Genomic DNA, 27,170 nt, shown 5'->3' on the forward strand with positions numbered 1-27,170 from the left:
AAAGCAAGCACTCAGTCAAAAATGTGCAGATAATCTAGTGATTTCAGTAGGTTTCCTGGTGCATTTCAATCTCTAATGATTGATGAAAGGATCAAAACTCCCCTTCAAAAAGGATTTAGTTAGCTCCCTTGAATATCTTAGTCATTAGACACAACTGTTCTAAATACAGTCTGGTCTACTTTCAAATCAGATTAAGCTTCAAAGACTGGGAGCAAATCCACTAATAAAAAGAAAACAAAAATGGTCTTCAGCTACCTCTTACCATTTTGCTCTAAATCGAGGAATCCTGACAAATAGAAAACACCAGAGAAGCTCAATAAATACTTGCTAACTATACATCTGACTCCTAATGGAAAGCTCAAGTTTGGGTTTAAATACCTGGTCCCGAATGTACTTCAAAGTTTACTGTCTTAATACACCCCCTAATATACATCCCAAACCACAGCTTGCACACTGTAGGGTCTCAGCAGATACTCCTCTTTCAGAGAGAAGAGCAATTGTCAAAACTACAGTTTTAGTCCAGCTGATGTTATTCTTGCTTGAAAATATTTCCCAGAATCTGACTTGCCAGTTTCATCATCACTAATATACACAAGTTCATATAAAACTCTCTCTCTTTTTTTCTGAACTGCTACTTAATCACCTTCACCTTTTTTGAAAACAGCTCTTGATCTGAACCTAGCAGATAGCCTGGACTGACTTATAAATAGGATTTTAAGAAGTAGTAGTATATTAAAAAGAATTCCTTTAGGAGATGTTTTGGTTAGAACTAGTATTCATAAGTTTGACCTCTGGGCGCAAGTTATAGGTTTTGCTTCCACTGCTAACCACCTCTTCCTTCCTGGATTAAAAATTGGGGGCATGTCCTTTTCTCTTAACTGTCTCCCTGCACCACGGGCCATGTGTTGGCAAAGCCCAATTTTTAGGCCATGCTTCCTCACAGATTTCCTGTTCCACGTGTGAGAATAAACGAGAGATGCTCTGCATTCCTCAGTGTTTGGCCAGCTACAGAATTGAAAAAGCCCCAAGATGCCAATTACTAAGGTGCCAGTTTTCTACCTTTATGCTGCTCTCTAATTCCAAGTGATCCCGTTCTATCTTCTTCCGGGTCTTCTCCTTTTCTATACGATCTTCAATGATGACTTGTTCATATTCCCTTATCTGCAAAAGTAGACATCAATCATATGTTACAGGACTTGCTCACTAAGCTGTGGCCCAGCCAGCCCAGGTGTTTTGTGTTCTTTTTTTTGTCTGCACCGCATGACTTGTGGGATCTCTGTTTCCCAACCAGGGATTGAACCCCAGCCACGGCAGTGAAAGCCTGGAATTTTAACCACTAGACCACCAGGGAACTCCCCAGCCCTGCATTTTTAATATAAAACTTTAAAATGAACCATACCAGGACTTCCCTGGTGGCACAATTGTTAAGAATCCACCTGCCAATGCAGGGGACACAGGTTCGAGCCCTGGTCGGGGAAGATCCCACATGCTGCGGAGCAACTAAGCCCGTGCACCACAACTACTGAGCCTGCGCTCTACAGCCCATGAGCCACAACTACTGAAGTCCGCACGCCACAACTACTGAAGACCGCGCGCCTAGAGCCCGTGCTGTGCAACAAGAGAAGCCACCGCAATGAGAAACCCACGCACCACAATGAAGAGTGGACCCTGCTCGCCGCAACTAGAGAAAGCCCACACGCAGCAACGAAGACCAATGCAACAAACAATTAATTAATTAATTAATTTAAAAAATTGCCCTCTTCTTTAAAAAAAAAAGAAATACTAACTTGATGTGTGGCTAATGACATCAAAACAATTAATTAAAAAAACTAATAGAATGTATACCTACAAATAGCACCCATCTTTCAAAAGAGAAATTTGAGAAGTTCTACATTTGTTCAATGATGAAACCACAATCAGAAGCTTTTTATAAATCATCATTTATAAATTATCTTCAGAGGTCATAAAGTAGAAATAAAAACAGTATCTAGCTCAAGGAGTTTGGGGAGGGTTAAATAAGTTATACATGTAAAATACTAGAAAAGTGCCCGGGACAGATTAAGCAATATAAAGTGTCGGCTGCTGCTATTATTGTCCCCATCAATGAGGACGTCATCATCATCATCAAGAAAGAATCCTAGTGGTTTACAGGCATACCACGTTGTGACCAAAAAGAGTATCCCCCAGGTACTGTTGCTTAGCTACCACCCACTCCTCAGTGCTCTCTGCCTTACAGTATTAAGCCTCTGCTTCCTTACCGTCTTTGCAAGTTCTTGAAGGTGTGCTAAGTCACTGGCCTTAGCAGCTTTGAGAGCATTTAGTTCATTCTGTTTCATTTCTGTGTCCTTATCAAATTTCTCCATCCAGAACTCCAGCTTCTCCTCAAGTCTCTACTTGGAAAAAAACATTAAAATATGGCTCTACCAGACACAAAACAGTATATACTGTATGAAGTCATTTATATAAGGTAGAAGAACAAGCACAACTTTTCTATAGTGATAGAAGTCAGAATAATCGTTACTTTTGGGGGGAGGGTTAGTTTATTGATTGGGAATGGGGCAGGAGGGAGACTTCTGGGATGCTGTAAATGTGCTCTATGTCTCTCTCTGGATGGTGGTTACAGGGGTGCTTAGCCATATTCATCAAACTATATACTTAATATTTGTGTACTTTGTGTGTGCTATCATCAATTTTAAAACAGGTGGGGGGACTTCCCTGGTGGTCCAGTGGGTAAGACTCTACACTCCTAATGCAGGGGGCCTGGGTTTGATACCTGGCCAAGGAACTAGATCCTGCATGCATGCCGCAACTAAGAGTTTGCATGCTGCAACTAAGAGCACATGCTGCAACTAAGAAGTCCACATGCCACAACTAAAGATCCCGCATGCCGCAAAATAAATAAATATTTAAATATTTTTTAAAATAAAATAAATAAATAAATAAAACGGGGGAAAAGGGCCTACCACGTGTCTGGATAAGAGAAGTTGCAGTGAAGAGTAAAGGAGTAAAGGGTAGGTAGAAATTCTGAAGGATAGGAATGGCATCAGTCATCTCTTTGATTGCCAAGACTAAATAATAGTCGAGAAGTGTACAATGTTTTCAAAATTCTAAAAGACAATAAAAGTGAATCTAAGATTCTATTCCTAGCCAGCCTCACATTCAAATGTGAGGGGAAGAAAGAAATATACCTTGTCTTTCTGAAAGAGTTACTCAAGGATATACTTTATTTTTTAAATATATTTATTTAAATAATTTATTTGGTTGCTCCGGGTCTTAGTTGTGGCTTGTGGGCTCTTTAGTTGAGGTTCGCCACCTGCTTAGTTGCAGCTCACCGGCTCCTTAGTTGTGGCATGTGAACTCTTAGTTGTAGCATGCATGTGGGATCTAGTTCCCTGACCAGGGATCAAACCTGGGCCCCCTGCATTGGGAGCAAGCAGGCTTATCCACTGCACCACCAGGGAAGTCCCTCAAGGATATATTTTAGCAAAATAAAATGAAAGAGATATGAATAAGAAATAGTAAAATGTATATTTAAGCTATATGTCATAAATTTTTAGTAACAAATCATAATCTGGAACTAAATCCCAAATTAGGCAGTATAGTCTAGTGGAAAGAGCACAGGCTCTGAAGGCAGATTGCCTAGGCTCAACTCCCAACCTTGGCACTCAAACAAGTTTACTCAACTCTCCAAAGCCTCAGTTCTATCATCTGTAAAATAGAAGTATATAATGAATGATTTCAACATGGGATGTAGGAGAGGAAGAGAAGAGGTAAGTAAAATCTTTGCCTTAATAAAGGCAAGTAGATAGAGATATTGATTACATTTAATAGAAAGAACAAAGCTAAATGTTTAAGGGTTACCACTGCAAGAAAAGAATGTATGACAAACTCCTGAAGCATGTACCTCAAGAATGAGACATCAAGAGGAGCCTTTATATGGTACGTAAACATGATATTTTAAAAAAATCAATCACAATCCATGATTCTGATTAACTTAGAGCCTGTCCGTTTGCTGCAATCATGTCTTTAACATCTTTCTAAATCTTAACACTTTCGTTTTCTTTTAATCAAAAAAGGAAACAGGCTCCAGGCAGGCAAGAGGAGCTGGCTGAAATGTAATAACATCATCTGATATTTCTTGCACTTCTATTTACATTAATTTCTATTTACAGCAAATGATACTGGCTTTCCTTTTATAGCAATAATATTATCTTAACTGAAAATAAATTGATATAGTTGTTTAGGTGAATAACTAACTAGAAAATAGTAGTAATACAGGTGGTATGCAGATATTACAAAACCAGGAAAGTGGTATGCAAATAATTGAAGTTTGCACTAGAAAGCTGGAAATCAAGAAATAAAAATTCGATCAATTCCACTATTGGATGAGAATCTGCCTTTCAATGTAGGGGACACGGGTTCGATCCCTGGTTGGGGGACTAAGATCCCACATGCCGTGGGGCAAATAAACCTGCGCACCACAACTACTGAGCCCGCGTACTCTGTAGCTCATGCACCACAACTAGAGAAGCCCTCACGACACAAGAAGAACCCAAGTGCCACAACAAAGACCCAGCACAGCCAAAAAAATAATAAATAAAATAAAATAATACTTAAAAAAAGGAGAGCAACAACTAGAAAGCTTGAAAAGCAGGAAACATAAAATAATATGGAAACAGGGCTTCCCTGGTGGCGCAGTGGTTGGGAGTCCACCTGTCGATGCGGGGGACACGGGTTCGTGCCCCGGTCCGGGAGGATCCCCCATGCCGCGGAGCGGCTAGGCCCGTGAGCCATGGCCGCTGAGCCTGCGCGTCCAGAGCCTGTGCTCCGCAACGGGAGAGGCCACAACAGTGAGAGGACCACGTACCGCAAAAAAAAAAAAAAAAAAAAAAAAATATATATATATATATATATATATATATATGGAAACATTAAGTATAAACAAATGAAAAATCACAATAAAATTAACTGGAGTAAATTCCCCTATCAAAAAACATACCTCTCAGATTTTTTAATCCAACTATGAGCTATTTATAAAAACCACAGTTAATAAAATCAAAGCAAAAAGCAAGCAGGTTTGGCAATTAATATCTGGCAAAACAGAACTCAAGCCAAGAATAATTAAATGAGACAAAAAAGGATATTTTAAACTGATAAAAGGCAAGCTTTATTAAGAAGCTATTACAGTTATAAACTTTTGTGTTCTAATAACATATTTTTGGAATATATAAAGCAAAAAATTAGAAATGTAAGAAATTGACAGATCCACAATCATCTTAGGAGACTATCACAGCTCTCTGAAATTAATAGCTCAGGTAGACCAAAATAAATAACAATATGAAGAATTTGACAGATAGACTAATAGACAATGCCACAACTTTGTACCTAACAGAGAAAACATTCTTTTAAAATACCCATGAAATATTCATATAATGTGAGCATATATGAAGCAAGTAAGAACTCTACAAATTCCAATAAGCATAAATCTTATATTTCACATTCCTAGACCATAATGTAAGACAGTAAGAGTGTAAAGGTCAAAGCATTGCTGTGAGCAATAGAAAGACAGCCTACACTCTTTCCTCTCCAACCTTAACTACTTGGACATTTAAAAAACACCCTATTAATAAGGGGAGGGGTCAGGGTAAGGGTAAGCTGTGACAAAGTGAGAGAGAGTCATGGACATATACACACTAACAAACGTAGTAAGGTAGATAGCTAGTGGGAAGCAGCCGCATGGCACAGGGAGATCAGCTCGGTGCTTAGTGACCACCTAGAGGGGTGGGATAGGGAGGGTGGGAGGGAGGGAGATACAAGAGGGAAGAGAAATGGGGACATATGTATATGTATAACTGATTCACTTTGTTACAAAGCAGAAAGTAACACACCATTGTAAAGCCATTATACTCCAATAAAGATGTTAAAAAAAAAACCCTATTAAATAGGGTTAAAAAGGAAATAACAAAAAAATAATAATAACAACAACCAAAGGAAATAACAAATTGTAAACTAAAAATTATGATGCCTACAATTTACTTTTAAAGGCCCAAAAAAGGTAAGATGGATTAATGGAGGAAGGATGTATAGACGTGATAAAGCAAGAATAATAAAATGTGAATGGTAGAATCAGAACTAGAAGATGGGCTTTGGGGCATACACTGTAAAATTCTTTCAACTTTGTGTATATTTGGAAACACTCATAATAAAATGTTGGGGAAAAATAAATAAATTTCAAATTATTTGGAAAGGAATGACAATGTAAGCATTATTTATTAAAACTTCAGACTGTACTCAGAAAAGTGTTGGTTTATATACATTTACAAGAAAATAAGGGACTTCCCTTGTGGCTCAGTAGTTAAGAATCTGCCTGCCAAATGCAGAGGACATGGGTTCAATCTCTGGTCCAGGAAGGTCTCATATGCCGTGGAGCAACTAAGCCCGCAAGCCACAACTACTGAGCCTGCGTGCTGCAACTACTGAAGCCCATGCACCGACAGCCCGTGCTCCACAACAAGAGAAGCCACTGCAATGAGACACCCACGCACCGCAATGAAGAGTAGCCCTGCTCACTGCAACTACAGAAAGCCCGTGCGCAGCAACAAAGACCCAACGCAAACAAAAAATTTTTAAAAGGAAAATAATAAAATTTGAAAATAAACGAATTGAGTATTTAAGAAACTAGACAAAGATTAGCAATATAAGCTCAAAGAAAATAATTATACATAATTATAGGAATTATATAATTAAATAATTATAAATAATACATGAACATAATTACTCAAAATTAAAGCAAAAACCAATGTGACAGGGAAAAAAACAGATTTGCTCAATAAAACCAAAAGATGGATTTTATGAAGACCAATAAAATGGTCAAACCTTTGACAAAGCTCAGCAAGAAAATGGGAGACAAGACACAAATTTTTGAAAGTAAAGGATGGAAAAGATAACTTCAGAAATAAGAGAAAATTTTAAACTGTAAGAGACTATAGATCACATTTATACTAATAAATTTAAAATGAATGTTTTAATGAAATGGATTTTCTAGGAAGATATGTTACGAAAAATGACTCAAAAGGAGGTTTTTTTTAACGTAAAGACATCAGTAATCATTTAAAAAAATTGAAAAGGGAGCCAAATATCTCCTTTAAAATGATACCCAGCAAGATTGTTTATGACTGAATTTACCAGTTTCAAGGAACAAATAGTAATCTATTTTGTTCTATTTTTATTTTGTAGGTTTCAGAGTATAAAAAGATGAAAAGCTTCCCAATTCAAACTGCCAAGCTAGCATAACTGATCACAATACAACAAAGAAGCACCAAAAAATGAATCTATAGGTTAATCTCATTTATAGAATATATAAATACAAAATAAAAATCTACAATTCTAACTGCCTAGTAAAAGAATAATAAATTATGAACAAGTAGGATTTATCCCCCAAATTTAAGATGAGTCAACATCAACAAATGTATTAATGTGTTTTAATTTATTAACATATTAAAAGAGAAAAAGATCATATCATCTCAATGGATTAAAAAAAATCTATCTCATAAATCTGAATGCTCATTCCCGATTAAGAAGAGAAAAAAAACTTAATATATAACTAAAAGGAAACTTTATTAACTTGATAAGGTTTACCTCCCATAAACCTACAGTGCAAACGTCATACGATCCCCATTTGTGCCAATTATCAAATCACCATCCTCTCAACTCCAAATCATCCTTCACTGACCCACTTTGTGAAACTTGGTGCTTGCAGTAAACATTTGTTTTGCAAGCCTGCAAAATGTGAAGCTTTGTCAGTGGAGGGCGCCAGAGGGACATGACAGAAGAGCTTCTCTCCTTGGTTCCAGTGTGCTTCCTCTTGTTTCAGGGGCACAGCTCACTGTGGCATGGGTGTGGGACATTCAGTGGCACTTGTTCACCAAGTTTTGCTGACACAGCAGAAGGATTCTTGCTTGCCAAACACAGTCCACAGTTCCCTGCTTGCCAGCTTTACCCTACTAGCTGTAAACCAGCTCTGACCCAGGGCAACAAAGCAAACATCCTTCCTTGCATACTGTCCTTTAGCCCTAGAGTTCTCTTTTATCCCTCCTTTGTAGCCAATTCCTTATTACCAGTTAATAATTCTTTTGTTAATTGTTCTCTGCTCAAATTACTGATGTGGCTTCTGTCACCTAACTGGACCATAATGATATAGAGTTAGTACCAAAAATAGAGTTTGTCTTCCCACCTTCTAATTCACGTCTGACTAAGGCATCTAAAATCCTTGCTTCTTCTGTTCATCAGATACAATCACCATAATGCAGTGAACATAATGTAGTGAACATATGTTTCACTGCATAATGCAGTGAAACATATGATGTTTTGTGGAAAGTCAAAGCAGGCAATATCTCTGCAGACCATAATATGGCAGAGAAAGGAGAAATGACATAGCCCTGATGCGAGACTGTAAGCGTGTACTGTTGGCCCTGTCAGGTAAAAGCAAACTGCTTCTGCAGTTTTTTTCGAAACTAGTTTGGAGACAGGGACCTTAGTCAAGTTAATAGCTGCCTACCAAGTGCCAGTGGCCATTGAAGATTTTCTCCAGTAAAGATACTACATCTCGAACAGTAGCTGCAATTTGAATCACCATCTGATTACATTTACATTAGTCCACAGTCACTCTTCAAAATCATTCAACTGCACAGGCCAAACAGCTGAGTTAAAAGGGGATGTGACAAGTGTCACTACCTCCACCTTGAAGCCTTTGATGTTGGCACTAATTTCTACAGTTACACCAGTGGTACAGCACTGCTTATGATTTACTATCTTGGTAGGGATGGGAAGTTCCAGAGACTTCTACTAGGTCCTTACTACCATAAAGGCCCTCACTCCATGAATCAGAGAGCCAATGTAGAAATTTTGTCTGTTATCAAGTATGTCTATTCCAATCCTATGTTCAGTAACTGGGGAAAATAACCACAGAGTGTATCCACAGAACAGGTGGGCCCAGAGCCAATCAGACTTAAGTCGCCATCTATCACCTGACCACTATAATCCCCCATTTTGAAGAGGGGCCACAGTGTTGTTTTGAGTCCCTAGGAATTAGCATCAATTCAGAGCCAATGTTTAGTAATCTCAAAAGGTCTGGATATTTCCTTTTTTCCAGTGCATAGTCACTCTAATAAGTAGCCACATGTCCCTTGGGTAAGGCTTGGAGGAAGATTCACTTGTATTATTTGCAGCAGTGCTGCAGAGTTCATCCTCAGGGGGACCTGCTCCCTTCAATCAAGGTGCTCTGGGTCTGTGAATTTACTTAGTCTGTAAAGTGGATGAGAGGTCTTGACTCTTCATTGTGGTGACTCAAATCAGGTTTTTGGCAACTAGACTTGGACCCTTTTCTGTTATATAGATCAAGTAATGTTTTATCAGGCTGCCCATCAATTTTGTTCCTAGAGATACCACAATTAATTAGTCATTGCCAAACATCCCTGTGGGCAAAGGCTTTCTGATTACCAGTACCTCTCTGCTGCACTCCATGGCAATCGTGTCCACCTTCGCTTTGGTAGTTAAGTGCTGCCACATGTCCTCTGGCACTCCATGAGCCCATCATCCCCACCAGGTGTTCCCATTCTAAGTTGCAGGGTCCTATTCTTTACCAAGGAACCCTAACCTGCACATGAGAAACTTGGCATGACTATGAATTCATGTGTAATAGTGCTATGCTCCACCTTCCTTGGTCTAACACCCTTAGAATCCATTCCCATACATATCCCCTGGGTTTCCGTCAATATATATCAGTAAAGTCTTGTAATTCTTTTGCAGTGTAAGCTATTTCCTTCTGAGTTACCTATCAACCTGAAATCTGCTGAGATTTGACCCTAGTGATGGATCCAGGGACAAAAGGGGTGATTGCAGTCGGTCTTGAGAATGAGCATCCCTTTTCAAGGCATCTGCCTCAGATGAAGTTATTATCACAGGGTTTTCAGGAAAAGGAAGACTAATCTCAGACATAGGAGGGCAGGCTAATTCCACTGGCAAGAGAGGCTTACAGTGACTTGGGGGTTCAAGACTGTCAATTACATAAATCTGAGTCCAACCAGTTATTCCCATTCTAAGTTGCAGGGTCTTATTCTTCCCTAAGGAGCCCTAACTTGCACATGAGAAACTTGGCATGACTATGAATTCATGTGTAATACTGACTGAAACATCATTAAAACCAAGAATAGAAAAACAGTGCCACATTATTATTACTACTACTACAAAACATTACACTTGCCACTCTATCTGTACAATAAGCCACAAAATGGAAATAGACATATAAATAATGAAAGGGAAAATATAAAATTGTTATTATCTACAGTCAATAAGATTTTCTACCTAGAATATCCAAATGAATCAACTGAAAAACCATTAAAACTAATATGAGAGGACATAAGGAATCTAGAACAATATTACAAAAATGAATAGAATTTCCATATACCATGCACTTAGAGACATGTCCACTGACAGAAGGATGGTTACCTAAATTTTGGTATAACCCCCTCATGGCATGTTATATAGCAATTGTACTGCCTTAGAAAACATTAAAGACAGGGACTTCCCTGGTGGTACAGTGGTTAAGAATCTGCCTGCCAGGCTTCCCTGGTGGAGCAGTGGTTGGGGGTCCGCCTGCCGATGCAGGGGACTCGGGTTCGTGCCCTGGTCTGGGAGGATCCCGCATGCTGCGGAGCGTCTGGGCCCGTGGGCCACGGCCTCTGGGCCTGCGTGTCCAGAACCTGTGCTCCGCGGCGGGAGAGGCCACGGCAGTGAGAGGCCTGCATACCGCAAAAAAAAAAAAAAAAGAATCTGCCTGCCAATGCAAGGGACACAGGTTCGAGCCCTGGCCGGGGAAGATCCCACATGCCGCAGAGCAACTAAGCCCGTGCGCCACAACTACTAAGCCTGATCTCTAGAGCCTGCGAACCACAACTACTGAGCCCACGTACCACAACTACTGAAGCCCACATGCCTAGAGCTTGTGCTCCACAACAAGAGAAGCCACCGCAATGAGAAGCCGTGCACCGCAACGAAGAGTAGCCCCCCGCTCGCCGTAACTAGAGAAAGCCCATGAGTAGCAATGAAGACCCAACACAGCCAAAAATAAATAAATAAATCTATTTTTTAAAAAAAGAAAACATTAAAGACAAAGTAAATTCTTTTAAAAAACTGAGTCTGGAAAAACATATATAGTATGATCCCATTTATGTCAAAAACAAATATAAATAAATACTAAAAACAAGTATTTAGGTACATACACAAATATGTACATGAAAGGAAAAGAATATGGAAGAACTCTTTGGAAAAGGAAGTGATTAAGAAAGCTTTCGCTTTTTGAAAATCTATGTATTTCTGTACTGTTTCCAATTTTTCATTAAAAAGTATTTGTGTATCACTTGTGTTATTAGGCTGAAGATGTGAGGAACACTAACTTCATGCATCCAACATCCATTTATCCACCCACTCATCTGATCGTCATCAAATACCTGCTATACTTCTAACATCTGAAACAGGTAACATGATACATAATCGTGAAATTACAGGAGTACAGGTTCTAATAGCCTACTGATGTATTTTTCAGTAAAGGCCTGTGAGATAGCATCTAGAAATTATTTTCTTTAACCACAGATTTAGAATTATTTGCTGAAAATTCATCCAGTTTCTCAAAGGCAGGCTATATCATAAGTAAGCTGGAAATTTTTTCCTTATTCACCCAACAGGGATATTTTGAAAGGTTCCATTCAGCTTGGTTTGTTATTAGTATTGGAAATACTAATTAAAACCATTCAGTCATATATAATTCAGACAAGAAGAAATGAAATAAGTAAATAAATACATGGAAAAATGGTCAATTCTATTAGTAAGCAAAAATGCAAAATAAGACAATTCATTAAATTAGTAGACTTTTAAAAATATCTAAAACATTGCGGTACCCTGTGGGACAGGACCAAAGATGGATGGAGTGATAGAATTGAGGAATGTTAAGCCCTCTGTCATAAAGCAGACCAGTGCCTTTGTAGAAGGAGTGAAAATGCGCATTTATAAGCCCATAATGGATCGTCCTAAATGCCAAGGATTAGAATCCTGGATCCAGCATTTTGTATGTAGGGGATGCACGGAGCACCCACATTTATCCCCTGAGGAAGAAACAAAAGCCAAAAGGGACTGTAATGACACACTAGAGGAAGAAAATACTATTTTGGAGAAACCAACAAAGACAGTTTGTGTTGATACAGAAATTAAAAGCATCATTTAACCACAGAAAACTCACCAAGATCTAGGAGGCAACAAAAGACTATTAGGCTAAAGAAGTTCTTGCTTGAATAAGAAAGAATTTAAACATTCTTTCATTCCTGTCCAAAAGAATTAGAGATGGAAGAAGCAAAAAGCAATTTTAAAATGGACATATATTTACATACACCTGGAAGACTGTGCCTTGTGTTCAAATTCATTAAAGCCAGATCCTGCAAGTACAAAAAAAAAAAAAAAAATCGAAAACAGCTAGTTCTATTGAGGTTACCTTGAAATTAGTGCTTGCATAAATTGCTGATGTCAGTGTAAAACAGAAAGTACTAGCATTATTTATCAAAAGTCACAAAATAACAGACTCTCTGAATTAATAATCTCATGCTTGAGATTTACTTTTAGTAAGTAATCGCAATGAATAAAACAGTTATTTGGACAAAGCTTTCATTACTGAATTATTTATAATAATGAAACTTTGGAAATAATCTAAATATCCAAAACAAAAGAGTAACAAATTATGGAATAACCATTCAATGGAACATTATAAAACCACTTAAAATTATTTTATGAAGAGACTGCAATAAAATGGAAAAATGAGTAAAAAACCAACTGGCAAATTTTAAAAAATTAATTAATTTATTTTTGGCTGTGTTGGGTCTTCATTGCTACATGCAGGCTTTCTCTAGTTGTGGTGAGTGGGGCTACTCTTCATTGCAGTGCACAGGCTTCTCATTTCAGTGGCTTCTCTTATTGCGGAGCATGGGCTCTAGGCGTGCGGGCTTCAGTAGTTGTGGCATGTGGGTTCAGTAGTTGTGGTGCATGGGCTTAGTTGCTCCATGGCACGTAGGATCTTCCCAGACCAGGGTTTGAACCCGTGTCCCCTGCATTAGCAGGCGGACTCTTAACCACTGCACCACCAGGGAAGTCCCCAATTGGCAATTTTTAAAAAAATCTTCCCTCAACTAAGAATATGCTATTTTTATAATTTTAAGAAATCAGGAAATTTTAGTTTTAAATTATGACTATGAAGCAATATAGGGACAAGAAAAATTTCTTATATAGTGCCAAATGATAAAGGTAGAAGACAAAATTTTACCTGTACTCAAATTACAGCTTTATAAAATATTTATCCAGATGGATAACTTTTAAAGAAAAGTGGGCTATACAGCTCATTTATTAGGCTGGTAGAATCATCGTTGATTTTTTGTTCCTTAAATTTTTTTTGCTGTCCTTGGTATTTTATAAGCAGGACACAAACATGTCAGAGGATATGAAAGTTTTGGGGACCCACCTGCTGCTCCTTTCTAAGGAATATTTCAATCTCTGCATGAATCCGGTTCTCTTCTTCAGTTTTCAGCCTTAGTTTCTGTGAGAACAACAAAGCAATGTCAGGAATTCTTCCCAATGGGGCTGGAAGTGAGTTCTCAAGATCAGGGGTGTAGCTGTGACAGTAGTACAGGTCTTCTCTACCAGCTGGGATCCTAAGATTCCGAGATATTGCTCCAGAGCATAAATTCCGTTCCCTTCAACTCAATTCGTGTTCACAACATGGCTGAGCCATATCTGGCACTGTGCTAGACACAGGCAGCTGCCCAGAGCAAAAGGGCCATAATCCTGTGGCCTGGAAACTGGTGTCCATTTAAGGAGAGAAACAATGCTTCAAGGGCACAAGCTTCTCAGGCCTACAGAAGGAAATTCCAGAGTGCAAGAAAAAAGTTTGTTGTCATAGTCTTAAGCCACACTTGGGAAGTAAGCTTTCAAGTGAGTCAGAGAAAGGAGCCGCCTCCTGCACACAGGTGATACGCTCTACTGATGTTTGCTCCTTCTCGCCGACCACTTGTTCTTTTAGCCATTTAGTCTTCCTCCTCTAATGAGGGTCTACCCTTGTTTCTTTCTCCTGACATTTTTCACTGTGACTTCTCATTTCTGTAAATGTAGGTTTGCATGAAGTTCAGCCCTCTAGATTTTGTATTTCTTAATGGAGGGATGAAAGATACTGGTTGAGTGAGAAAAGTAGCAGCAAAAACCTGCAGTTACTGAACATCTTGTTTTGCCCTCTCCCTATAATTACCAGGAGAAATGGCAAGTGGTTTTATAGAGTAAGGATAAAGTGACCAAGAGAAGAAAGTACAACCAATTTTCAAAGTCATTACAAAAAGCCAGGAGATGTAAGCTACAGCCCATCAGAATCTCTGCCTGCAAAAAAGCAAGTCCTCATTCCTTTTTTGTTTTTAACCTCAAATGTTAGTGTTACTGGAGAGGGAGAGCAAAGATTGGGAAAGTCTCCCTCGCTCTCCTCCTTTGTCAGCTGAGGCAAGTCAGGAGCGATAGCTTGACTGCCAGCTACCTGATTCATTTCTAATTAACAGTGATTACCTCAATCTCTTCCAGCAAGAGCTCCTCTGTTTTGCTACATTTTTTCTGGGTCTGGGAAATCTGCAGCTCAGTGTTTCTCTTCATATAGCGATTCTCCATGTTGGTTTTTGCCTTCATCTCTTGCAACTCGTTCTTAAGGTGAGCAATATATTCATGCCGACTCTGTAAAGGTAAGACCAAGTTTCTAAATTAAAATACATTCTACCTCCATTCAGCTCAGTCAGTGGCTTAAGCTTACCATTTGTTCTTTTTTTTTATATATATAATTTAAGATTTTGTATTTCCTTACAAGAGGAACGTTTTGACAAATTTTACAGGTGTCAATCAACCCTTGTTCAAATTGGGCACACATCAAATCTAGCATTATGGGAATTTTATTTGGAAGTGAACTTTTAACTATCAATACAAATGCCAAGATACTACACAAAACATCCACAGGAACTTTTCTCATCTTTTTTTGAATTGTTCACAAACATTTCCTACATAATCCAACATACAACAGAGAAATGGTACATTTTTTCTTTCAATTTGCATACAATGGAAAAACAAGAATATATATATATATTTTTTACAAAGTTTAACTAATAGACACTACCAAGCTGACAGTTTAAGTCTATAAGTGAGAAATTATCTAATAAAAAATAATCAGAATTTATTTAGCATCAGTCACTTATATAACCAAGTATTATTCTGATTAATAAAACTTGCCACCATTAGGCTTCTGGTATATACTTATACCAACTACTCCATCTGTTGTATTGCTTCCCACCTTGGTTCTTCACAACTACAAACAGAAAATCGTTGCAAACTAGGGGCAAGCATTTGCAAAAACAAAGAAAAATCTCCAGCTTATTAGAAGCATGAATGTGTGGTGGAATTTCCTCCCAAGCAATGGACTTTCAAATCACTTAAGAAATCACCAGAACTGAATGTGTCAAGATATTTGCCTAAGTCCAAGAAGAGATGCATTTATTTATATCCAAAAGAGGAGTGAAAATTAAACTTAGTGTTTAGTTTGGGGGCAGGTTGGGGGAATTCAGCCATTTAAAAAATGACCATCTTAAAAAAAAATGACCACCGAGCTTCCCTGGTGGCGCAGTGGTTGAGAGTCCGCCTGCCGATGCAGGGGACGCGGGTTCGTGCCCCGGTCCGGGAAGATCCCACATGCCGCGGAGCGGCTAGGCCCGTGAGCTATGGCAGCTGAGCCTGCGCCTCCGGAGCCTGTGCTCCGCAACGCGAGCGGCCACAACAGTGAGGGGCCTGCGTACCGCAAAAAAAAAAAAAAGTCACTCACTCTGCTGCTGTTTCAAAATTTCAATGTTCGTTTTTGCACACCCTCCCCCTACCCCCAAGCCTGTTTGTAAGGAACTAAAACATTACATCTGGTAAACAGCAAAGATTTCACTACACCTCAAATGCAGAACACCTATGAAGCAGAGGAATGTTGGCTTTTTAAACAGTAGCAGATAAAAAAAAAAAAAGATGCAGGACCCCTTCAGTTCTTCACTAGACTTAGAAAAACTTTCCAGAATACTGCTTCACACTGTTCTGCAGCAACTACTGAGCATTCTGTATCTGGGCCTGTGTTCCTGTAATGGTAATAATCCGATCTTCGGACCCTTCTAAAGGCTCATCAATTTTGATCGAAGCTCCTGACTCATGATGGATTTGTTTAATCTGCTGACCACCTTTGCCAATAATAGATCCAGCCAGATCTTTGGGAATAGTTACTTGTGTAGTAATAATAGGTCCACCAAGATCACCGTATGAGCCACGACCCCCTGCATAGGAATAATCATATCCAGAGCCACCCTGTGGTTCATAAGCCGTCTGCCACTCTGACGGGCTCCATGTATCTACTGCAGAGTCCCAGATTTCATCAGCACTGAAACTAACCAAACCATCATAACAGTCTCCAGGTCTCCCTCTTCTGTCATAGGCCATTAGCTCTCCTCCTCTAGGTGGTGGTGGTGGAGGAAGAGGAAGATTCCGAGCTCTGCCACCACCCGGGCCCCCTCGTCCAGGAGGAGGTGGAGGAGGTCCTCGACGAGGGCTCATATCATCATAATCCCTTCTGGATGGAGGCATGGGACACCCACCCCGACCAGGGGGCATTCTGTCCAAACCACCTCTTCCCGGCATGGGAAATCCCACGGGACGTCCACGGCGGTCATCAAATATCATTGTAAAACCACCATAATCATAGGTTTCATCGTAAACATTGGGATCATAATGCTGAGCATGTCCTTTGATGGGAGACTCTGATATAAGATCAAGGATGATCTTTATGCACTCTACAACCCTATCAGGTTTTCCTCCAATAAGAACAACTCTGTCAGAGTGGATTGAGGACAACATTCCTGGAAAAGCTTGATTGTTGTCTGAGTGGTCTCTCCAAGTTCTTTGATTTTAGCACCTTTGACCCCAATAATTCCTCCAGCCAGACTCTGATGAATGAACAGTCTCAACTCGCAGTCAAAGTCGCTTCCTTTATATTGTTGGTAATTTAAGCATTCCACAGCATCAGATTCGAGTGGGAGCTGGCTGGTTGCAGTGGGTGATGGCAACTGCAGGCCCTCTTCCAAGATAGGGATGATTTTCTTCAGAATTTCTCCAATTGTTTCAGTACTGGCACTGTTACTCAATATGCACTCGGGGCCACTGCTGTCTGGAACTGAAACACTCATTGTAGTCTGTACGGAGAGCCTTAATATTCTTGCCTCCTTTTCCAATCACTGCCCCAGCATTCTTGCTCTGAAGCAGAAGGCATAATTCAACCATCACATCAGTGTTTCTAGATCTTTTTTTTTGGGGGGGGGGGTTGTTTGTTTTTTTTTGCGGTACGCGGGCCTCTCACTGTTGTGGCCTCTCCCGTTGCGGAGCACAGGCTCCGGACGCGCAGGCCCAGCGGCCATGGCTCACGGGCCCAGTCGCTCCACGGCATGTGGGATCTTCCCGGACCGGGGCACGAACCCGTGTCCCCTGCATCGGCAGGCGGACTCTCAACCACTGCGCCACCAGGGAAGCCCTGTTTCTAGATCTTTTAAAAGCTTGTTCGTCTTCCATATCTTCAGCGGGGCGTTTACCTAATTCACCATTGGTTTTGGTGTTGGGAAAGGTTTCCTCTGGCTGTTCAATTTCCATTTTCTTGTATTAAAGGGGCACACCAATCAGTTATTTAATATATCTTTGCAGGGCAGAACTGAAGTGTTCTGGGCGGGACCAACTGACACCCTTGCGCTGCAGTAGCCGGGCAAGGCTACCGGCCCTATGCTGCTGTGCAGCCTCAGCCGGTCACAGCTAGACAGAGAACCTACCTTTTGTTTCTTATATTTCAACAAGGAACTGGATCTATTTTTCTGCTATCACACTATGGGAAATTTACCCAATAATCATGGATGGTATAATTGATAATCAGCATCAGGACTGTGAGATTCTTTCCTAGGCACACTATTTGGGTACTCTGTATCCACACAAATTTCCCATCACTATCTCATTTTGGTGGAAAGAGCACTGAACTAAATGATCAAAAGACCTAACTTCCCACCCAAGTCCCACCAGCTGTGTGAATTTGGCCGCGTCAGTTAAACTCTCTAAGTCTTACCTTCTTTAAAATAGAAACATTAATATCTACCCTGCCTGCAATATCTTAGCAAGTAATTATAAGGATTAATTGACAATATGTGTGAAAAGTCTTCACAGGTTCCAAAGTGCTTGGCAATTTCTTTTCTTTCTTTAATTGAGTTAACATTGGTTTATAATATTATGTAAGTTTCATGTGTACATTATATTTCAACTTCTGTATACATTACAATGTGCTCACCACCAAAAGTTTAGTTTCCATCTGTCACCATACAGTTGACCCCCTTTACCCATTTCCCACCCCTAATCCTTTCCCCTTCTGGTAACCACTACTCTGTTCTACATGTTTGTTTTTGTTTGGTTTGTTCATGTATTTTTGTTTTGTTTGTTTGTTTTAGATTCCACATGAGTGAAATTATATGTTATTTATCTTTCTCTGTCTGACTTATTTCACTTAGCATGATAATCTCAGTGTCCATCCATGTTGTCACAAATAGCAAGACTTCATCCTTTTATGGCTGAGTAATATTCCATTGTATATATACTGTGTATATATATATATATATATATATATACACACCATATCTTCTTTATCCATTCATCTGTCAGTGGGCACTTAGGTTGTTTTCTTATCTTGGCTATTGTGGACAATGCTGCAATGAACATAGGGGTACGTATATCTTTCTGAATTAGTGTTTTCGTGTTCTTTGGATAAATACCCAGAAGTGGAATAAATGAATGATATGGTAGTTTTATTCTTAATTCTTTGAGGAATCTCCATACTGTTTTCCATAGTGACTGCACCAATTTACTTTCCCACCAACAGTACACGAGGGTTCCCTTTTCTCCACATCCTTGCCAACACTTGTAATATCAGGCCTTTTTGATAATAAGTGCTTGGCAATTTAATGGCCTTGGTATTCATTTTTAAAATATTTATTATGTATCAGGCATTGGACTAGACTCTAGGTAAATAGTAAAGGCCTAAATAGACATGGTCCTTGCCCTCATAGAGCTTACAATCTAGTGGGAAAGATGTAACTAAAAGGAAACTTTTAGTTTTAAACTTTTTAAAATGTGCAATATGCTATGAAAGAAAAGGTTATGAGAGAAAATAACAAGAGAGACCTATGTTAGATTGGATAGTCCAAGAAAGGATTCTCTGAGAAAGGAATGTTTACTCTGACACCTGAAGGGTAAGAAAAGTGGGTTGCGCTTCCCTGGTGGTGCAGTGGATAAGAATCTGCCTGACAATGCAGGGGACACGGGTTCGAGCCCTGGTCGAGGAAGATCCCACATGCTGCGGAACAACTAAGCCCGTGTGCCACAACTACTGAGCACGTGAGCCACAACTACTGAGCCCGTGTGCCACAACTACTGAAGCCCACGCACCTAGAGCCTGTACTCCGCAACAAAAGAGGCCACCACAATGAGAAGCCCACACACCGCAATGAACAGTAGCCCCCGCCCCCGCCCTGCTCTCCGCGCCCCTCCCGGGCGCCGGGGCGTCAGGGCCGTCGGCCTGTGGCCCTCAGTGCGTTCGCGCGTGCGCCCGAGGGCGGCCCCGCGTCCGCCGCTCGCGGCTCGGCGCGCGACACGGAGGCCGAGCGGGAGCAGGGGGTTGCCCGCCATGACCCCCTGGAGCGCGGCGTGAGGGGACCGAGGTGAGCGCTGGCAGGGGCGCGGCAGGCGGGCGCGCTCGGGCGTCTCCGCGGCCTTTGTGTGTCTGCTCCCGGCCGGCCTGGGCCGCCCCCGGCTCTCCGTCTCTCCCGCGTCTGCGTGTCAGCGCCGCTGCCTCCCGCGGGCCTACCTTCTGCTCGTGTCCGTGTCTCTTTCGGCGTTTTTGCAAAGCATTTGTCACCGTGTGTCTGTCCCAGTCTCGTTCTGCCTTTCTGTCACGTTTCGGCGTCAGAGCGTCAGGATTAATGTTGGTGTCTCCGTTCGCCAGGTGTCTCTAGTCTCTGTGCATCTCTCCCTGCCGTCTTCCCATCTCATTTTTGTCCTGGTACCCGTGTCCTCCAAGCCCGAGTCCCTCTCCGCGGGTCTGTCGCTTGGTCTAGGGTCTGCCCTTACCCCAGGTTCTTGAGTTAGTTTTGGTGAAGAACCCGGCTCTGGAATCAGAGGCCCACTTTTTGCGAGCCTGTAAGATTTGTCAGGTGATTTATCACCAAACCTTAGTTTCCTAGTCTTTAAAATTAGTGTGTTTATGTTTCCTGCGTAATAGGGCAGCTTTGCCTAATAACAGAGGTGATGCTTTTAAGTGCCTAACCCTGGCGCGTAGTAAGTGTGTAGTTAACTGCTGGGAGCTCTGGTTTCCATTATTATTTGTAGATTTTTTTGTTCCACACAGATGACCTTTGATATCATTTGATATCTGACTACCCCTTGGAAAATTTTGCCGTATGATTTGTCTTTTATTCGATCTAGTAATTCTCTTTGGGCTAAGCAATTTTGAAAAACGTAGTCTTGTTTTAAGCAGTATCTGTGAAGTTTTAGTTTTGCTGTGAAGGTTGAATATATCCTCTAATGCCCGTTAATATAAACACACGGTGTTAAGATAGCACATTTTCTGATGGCCACCCTTTTAGAAATAGTTCTGTTTTTTCTCTGACAATAATAGTAGCCAACGTTATTGAACTACTACCCAAGGGGGGCAGTGCCAAGAACTTTATGTATCCATTGTATTTAATCAACAGTTCCGGGTGGAACTGTTGTATTGTATTTAATCACAGTGCCGGGTGGAATCTTTTCCTTCATTTCGGAGTTGAGCAAACTGAATCTCAAACCCAGATTTCGTGTTCTTCTCCATTTTTCTTGTCTCTTATTTCCCTGTCCCAGGTTACTGCCTCTTTTCGTTTCAGGGTCGCCGTCTTTTCTCGTTGCCCGCCTGCCTCACTCTCTTCCCATGGTTCTTTATCTGTTTCTCTTGTCTTTGTCTGCCCAGCTCTCTGTGCCTCTTTTTCTTCTTCTCTCTCTTTCCCTTTCCTTTCAGTCTCCTACTGTTAGTTGTCAGATCAGCTCTTCGTCTTAGTGTGTCTGGCTGGGTCTGTCTTGGCACCCATGCCATCTCTTTTCAGCTGTTCACATCTGTCTCCAAGTGCGTGCTCTCCTGTGTTCAAGGCAACCACCTTCCCGGGGACTCAGGTTGTAGGAGATCTCCGTAGGTCTCTGCCTGTGGCTAGCGTGCTGGAAAGGTTGTAGACGGTGTGGTCAGAGCCTGCTGTGCAACCAGGCTGCTCCGGAGATGCGGTGACCTGCCAGTCCCTGCCGCGGCCTCCCTCCTCCCGCCACCCCGTCTCTGCACGCCCCGGGGGGCCAGCCCCCCTCCCCACCGCCAGCCACCATGTCGACCTCCTCACTGCGGCGCCAAATGAAGAACACCGTCCACAACTACTCGGAGGCTGAGATCAAGGTTCGCGAGGCCACGAGCAACGACCCCTGGGGCCCGTCCAGCTCCCTCATGTCTGAGATTGCCGACCTCGCCTACAATGTCGTCGCCTTCTCAGAGATCATGAGCATGATCTGGAAGCGGCTCAACGACCACGGCAAGAACTGGCTGCACGTCTACAAGGCCATGACGCTGATGGAGTACCTCATCAAGACGGGCTCAGAGCGCGTGTCAGAGCAGTGCAAGGAGAACATGTACACCGTGCAGACGCTGAAGGACTTCCAGTACGTGGACCGCGACGGCAAGGACCAGGGTGTGAACGTGCGCGAGAAGGCCAAGCAGCTGGTGGCCCTGCTGTGCCACGAGGACTTGCTGTGGGAGGAGCGTGCCCACACGCTCAAGACCAAGGAGAAGCTGGCGCAGACCGCCACGGCCTCCTCCGCAGCCGTGGGCTCTGGGCCCCCGCCCGAGGCAGAGCAGGCCTGGCCGCAGAGCAGCAGGGAGGAGGAGCTGCACCTCCAGCTGGCCCTGGCCATGAGCAAGGAGGAGGCCGACCAGCCCCCGTCCTGCGGCCCTGAGCATGACGTCCAGCTGGCCCTTAGTTCGAGACGTGAGGAGCACGAAAAGGAGGAGCGGATCCCCCGTGGGGACGACCTGCAGCTGCAGATGGCCATAGAGGAGAGCAAGAGGGAGACCGTGGGCCAGGAGGAGGGGAGCTGGAGCTGCTCGCCGGAGAGGTACCCACTTGCAGTCCCGGTGCCTTTGACATGAGCGGGGTCGGGGGCTCTCTGGCCGAGGCTGTGGGGAGCGCCCCCGCCTGCAGCCTCCCCGACGCCCACGCCGCCCACGCGTAAGACCCCTGAGTCGTTCCTGGGGCCCAATGCCGCCCTGGTGGACCTGGACTCGCTGGTGAGCCGGCCAGGCCCCACGCCGCCAGGAGCCAAGGCCTCCAACCCCTTCCTGCCGAGCGGAGGCCCGGCCACCGGCCCCTCCATCACCAACGCCTTCCAGCCTGCGCCCCCGGCGACACTCACCCTGAACCAGCTCCGGCTCAGCCCTGTGCCCCCGGTCACTGGAGCGCTGCCGACGTACATCTCTCCCCTTGGCAGGGGCCCTGGCCTGCCCCCCCATGATGCCCCAGGGATCTCTGGCCCCCAACACTAAACCCTTCCTCCTATAATCCAGGGCCGGAGGGGGCTTCCCCCATTCCTGCTCCCTGGGCGACCAGTGTTGTGAGTGCATGTGAAGCGGGGGACCCCTGCCCCCACCCCAGTGTCCTTTCCCCTGCTGGGGCCCACTCACACTACACCCTCTCCCCACCATCCCCGACCCTGCCTCCCTCCCCGGAGAGAAACTGGACCTGGGGATGGGGAGGGATGCGGCCGGAGGGGGACCCCTGCCCACGGCATTAGAAGGGGGAGGGACAACGGGGGGGGTCTCCCCACCCATCTCCCTCCCTCCCAACTCCTGACTGGCCCCTCAGTCAGTGTTTGAGCCTCCTCGTCCCCTCATGCACCCCTCGGTGAATCCTTGGTGATGATTTTGGCAACTTCGGGAATAAATGGCAATTCTTATGGGAAAAAAAAAAAAAAAAAGAGTAGCCCCTGCTCGCTGCAACTAGAGATAGCCCGCGTACAGCAATGAAGACCCAACACAGCCAAAAATAAAGTAAAATTAAAAAAAAAAAAAAATGGGGTCGAGGGGAATTCTAAGAAAAAGGAAAAATGTATGCCCAAGTCCTGAGGCAGCAATAATGCCTGATTTTATGCTGATCTAGAGTTTCTTAAAGCAGTTTGCCCTTACCTCATCCTATTGACTCCAGCATGTATAATAAACATTTCCAGTGCTGGAGCTGCCACGGAGGTATATAGCACTGGGGAGATGTTCTCAGAATAGGATTCCAAGAAGGAGTTATTTCCCCACTGGGCCTAGGGATTCTCATTTCCCTTAAATTTTGAGTGCTGGAAAACTGGAAGTAGAGATAGGTAGATAACATACATACATATAGAGATACATCTTATGTAAGCTAGAAGCCTGAGCCTTCAAGGAGAAGGTCGGCTGTTAAAGAAGAGTCCTTCACTTACCTCAGCTTTGCCATGATTATTGAGGTGAGATGCCGTAACCATGAAGGATATGAACCCACCCCTACTCATTTTGACCGGTTATAAAAGGAGTCAAAAGCCACAAGCTGGATGTCCTAGAAGCCTAAAATCTTAACGGCAATATTGAGAGGGATCTTCTCAATGGTGCTCAGTTATTTTGAGTACAAACTCTTGCCTTTGACCCTCATAGTGACCATCTATTCTACGGCTGGATGAAGAGCATTTTGTACCTCTTCCTTAGCAGGAGTTAATCATGAAAATTTGTTTCTTACACCTGGGTTCACACGAATGTCTAGATTGGGTAGCCCGACATCAACTACAGTCCTACCGATTTCTCATCCTTTTGTTCTTCACTCAGCAACCCCATTGCCATCCATGGTCACTGACTGCACTTTGGAAAGCTCTGTGCTATCTTGGAAGCTTTGCATGATATCTTAAAACACCCCTGAACTGCTCCACACTCCAAGCCATACTTTGTGTTTTCTCTGGCCACACTATTACTAATTTTCACATGTTACCTCGCTCTTTTCTTCACTCATCCCCTCAGCTTTTTGCATTCTTTAATGACTAATTTCCTTTTGGGGGGCCAGAAAGAGTACCAAAGAGAATAGGTTGACATGATGATGATGAACTCTAGGCTCCAAAATGGATTAAAGAATTAAATACAGATATAGAAAACATGCTTGTTAAATTTACAAACAACTCAAAGCTGGTATATGATACATAAGAGACATTAGAATTCAAAACCCTGTTGATTATTAGAACTCTGGACTGACTCCAAGAAGAAGCAAAGATGAAAGTAAAGTCCTGATTTTGGTCAGAAGAATCTTGTAAGTTGAGAATTGTGAAGACCTAACTTGTCTTCCAACACTTTCATTAGAGGCTTACCCAGCTTCTAACATGAGAACCTGAGGTTAGGGCCCCACCACTGGTTGTTGTAATAGCAGCACCGTAAAAAGGTGCCTCCCTTCCCTTGTATTCTTTAGATTTCTCAGAGTCTTCCTTTCACTGTGCTTCTTCTAATGGTTTGTCATCAGAATCTTCACAATCATGAAAGAATATTGCCATACAATATTGTGAAAAGCATTTGGAGTGCTTCCTCTTTGTTTATATTACCACAATTTGTGGCACTGTATACTGTTTATATAACAGGGAAAAAATTCTCCCCTATCCTCTGTTGTGGTTAGACATCTATAATAGTGTGTACAGTTTTAGGCATCACATTTTTTTTAACATCTTTATTGGAGTATATAGTTATCACATTTAAGAAGTTTACTCAGAAGAGATTATCCAAGACAGTGAAGTGTGCGAAAATTTTAGTACAAAAGGAAAGAAAAGAGGAAATTGGTGTGATTGGAAAGGTAATAGTTCAAATGGAAATGAAAGCAGTGGGTGGAATTGGAGCCTGAAACTTTAGAAGTTCTGACTTGATCATGCTTCATCTGCATTTTAGAATGGGAGACTATTTGACTCAGTTTATTCATAGACTCTCATAGAATCAGCCAGTATTCTTAGTTACAAACGGACAGGCAAATATAAATGTTAATTTAATACAGAACTCTATTTTTTTCCCGTGGCTTTTATCACTTTAATAGACCACATTTCTATTTTCCTTTTTCCATCCAACCAAAGAGGCAGCCTGAGGTATAAGACAAGTTCCATCTTCTCCAGCTCCCCAAAATTTCAGGAACCAAGTACTCTCCTCCCTACTTTGTGTTCAATTATGAAAACAGACACTACCATTAAAAGCCTCTGGGGGAATTCCCTGGCTGTCCAGTGGTTAGGACTCAGTGCTTTAACTGCCATGGGCCTGGGTTCAATGATCCCTGGTCGAGGAACTAAGATCCCACAAGCCCCACGCTGTGGCTGGGGGAAAAAAAAGACTTCTGCTCACAATATTGTGGCAGCCATCGGAGCGTTATTAACTCTAATTGGCTGACAGCTTCTTTCCATTACTAAAGCTTCTCTGAATTCAAATAACAAGTCCAGAAGTCTAGATCTGAAGGCGGTTTGGGGATTTGGAAGTCAAGTTTGGTCTGCTTTGAAAACCCACAAATATGCTGCATCAGTCCATGATTGGTCATGGAGAAAGCTCTAGACACTATGGACAACCAGGGTTATGATAATGGGTTATGGTGAAGGCAGATCTCCTCTTAGTGAGAATCTTAAAAGGAATTCATACAACTGAAGATCTTTGGCCTATAACTCAGTATTTCTATGCTGGATCTTTGTTGCATATTGGAAGATGAAGAAACGGCATGACACTTGGGTTCACTTATTAGTATGACTTAATCATGGTTTTACAATCATAGCCTGTAAGCATTTTATATCTTCCTCTGTTTCCATACCGTCAACATGGAAGGCCGTAAGTTTGTGCAGAACAGCTGTACAGAGAAGAACCAGAGTAATCAGAGGCCCATGGCAATAGCGTTAAAACTAGATGCCTTTGACTTGGCACAGGGTAATTGAAGACAAATGTTATATAACCTTTTAAATAGTTACATAATATAATAACTTCTTTTTTCTTTTACTTATTTATTTTTTATTATTATTATTTTTAAGTTGCGTTGGGTCTTCATTGCTGCACGCAGGCTTTCTCTGGTTGCGGCAAGCGGGGGCTACTCTTGGTTGTGGTGCGCGGGCTTCTCATTGCGGTGGCTTCTCTTGTTGCAGAGCACGGGCTCTAGGCGTGTGGGCTTCAGTAGTTGTGTTATGTGGGCTCTAGAGCGCAGGCTCAGTAGTTGTGGCGCATGGGCCCAGTTGCTCCGCGGCATGTGGGATCCTCCCGGCCCAGGGGTTGAACCAGCGTCCCCCGCACCAGCAGGCAGACTCTTAGCTGCTGCGCCACCAGGGAAGTCCCGCGAGTTCTCTTTAATGGTGTCTTGACTATTTTTGGTCCTTGGCATTTCAATATAAATTTTAGAATCAGTTTGTCAAGTCTCACAAAAATGAGTAAATAAGTAATTAAATTAAATCCAATCAAGATTCTGATTGGGATTGAATTCAATGTATCAATCAATTTTGGAAGAATCCACATCTTTTTAATATGGAGTCTTCCAATCCATAAACATAAACATAGTATATCCCTCCAATTATTTAAATATTATTTAATTTTTCAGTACTGTTTTATAGTTTTCTGCAAAGAAGTCCTGCACGTTTTGTTGTTGCCACTGGATTCATTGCTAGATATTTGATATTTTTGATGATATTGTAAATATATATATTTCAATCTCTTTTTCTAAGTCTGCTGCTGATATATGGAAAAGATACATTAATTTTTATATATTGACCTTGGGTCTCTCTTTTCTCCCCTTTAGTTTCATGAAAACACTGCTCCACTTATCTGGCTTCGTGTACCGATGTTCAGAAGTCTAACAGCAACCTGATTTTTTTCCTTTGTGACTTTGTCGTTTTGCCTGGGGACCCAGTAGGAAGCTTCGTAAGGCAATTGCTCC

The 27,170-nt window shown here is 42.2% G+C and overlaps 1 protein-coding gene and 2 pseudogenes across 3 annotated transcripts in view; 1 reads left to right on the plus strand and 2 right to left on the minus strand.

Annotated features, from left to right (window-relative positions):
* The window catches only part of DRC9 (dynein regulatory complex subunit 9), a gene marked incomplete at its 5' end in the record, with an annotated part of 40,101 nt that overhangs the window by 547 nt on the left and 12,384 nt on the right, over nt 1–27,170 (minus strand). Inside the window, 4 exons of the mRNA XM_079921424.1 lie at nt 1,060–1,161; nt 2,259–2,390; nt 13,559–13,633; nt 14,644–14,805. Coding sequence (XP_079777550.1) covers nt 1,060–1,161; nt 2,259–2,390; nt 13,559–13,633; nt 14,644–14,805 — 471 coding nt within the window. The remainder of the gene's footprint in view (nt 1–1,059; nt 1,162–2,258; nt 2,391–13,558; nt 13,634–14,643; nt 14,806–27,170) is intronic.
* LOC307186302 (heterogeneous nuclear ribonucleoprotein K-like) lies at nt 15,679–17,945 on the minus strand (annotated as a pseudogene). The gene is made up of 2 exons: nt 17,654–17,945; nt 15,679–17,437 (listed from the first exon to the last, which is right to left on the minus strand). The product of its transcript is annotated as a heterogeneous nuclear ribonucleoprotein K-like (transcript).
* Nucleotides 21,569–22,793, plus strand: LOC307186303 (epsin-1-like; annotated as a pseudogene). The gene has a single exon. The product of its transcript is annotated as an epsin-1-like (transcript).

This window comes from Stenella coeruleoalba (genome assembly GCF_951394435.1).
Source record: "Stenella coeruleoalba genome assembly, chromosome: 5".
In the NCBI taxonomy this organism is placed as follows: Eukaryota; Metazoa; Chordata; class Mammalia; order Artiodactyla; family Delphinidae; genus Stenella; species Stenella coeruleoalba.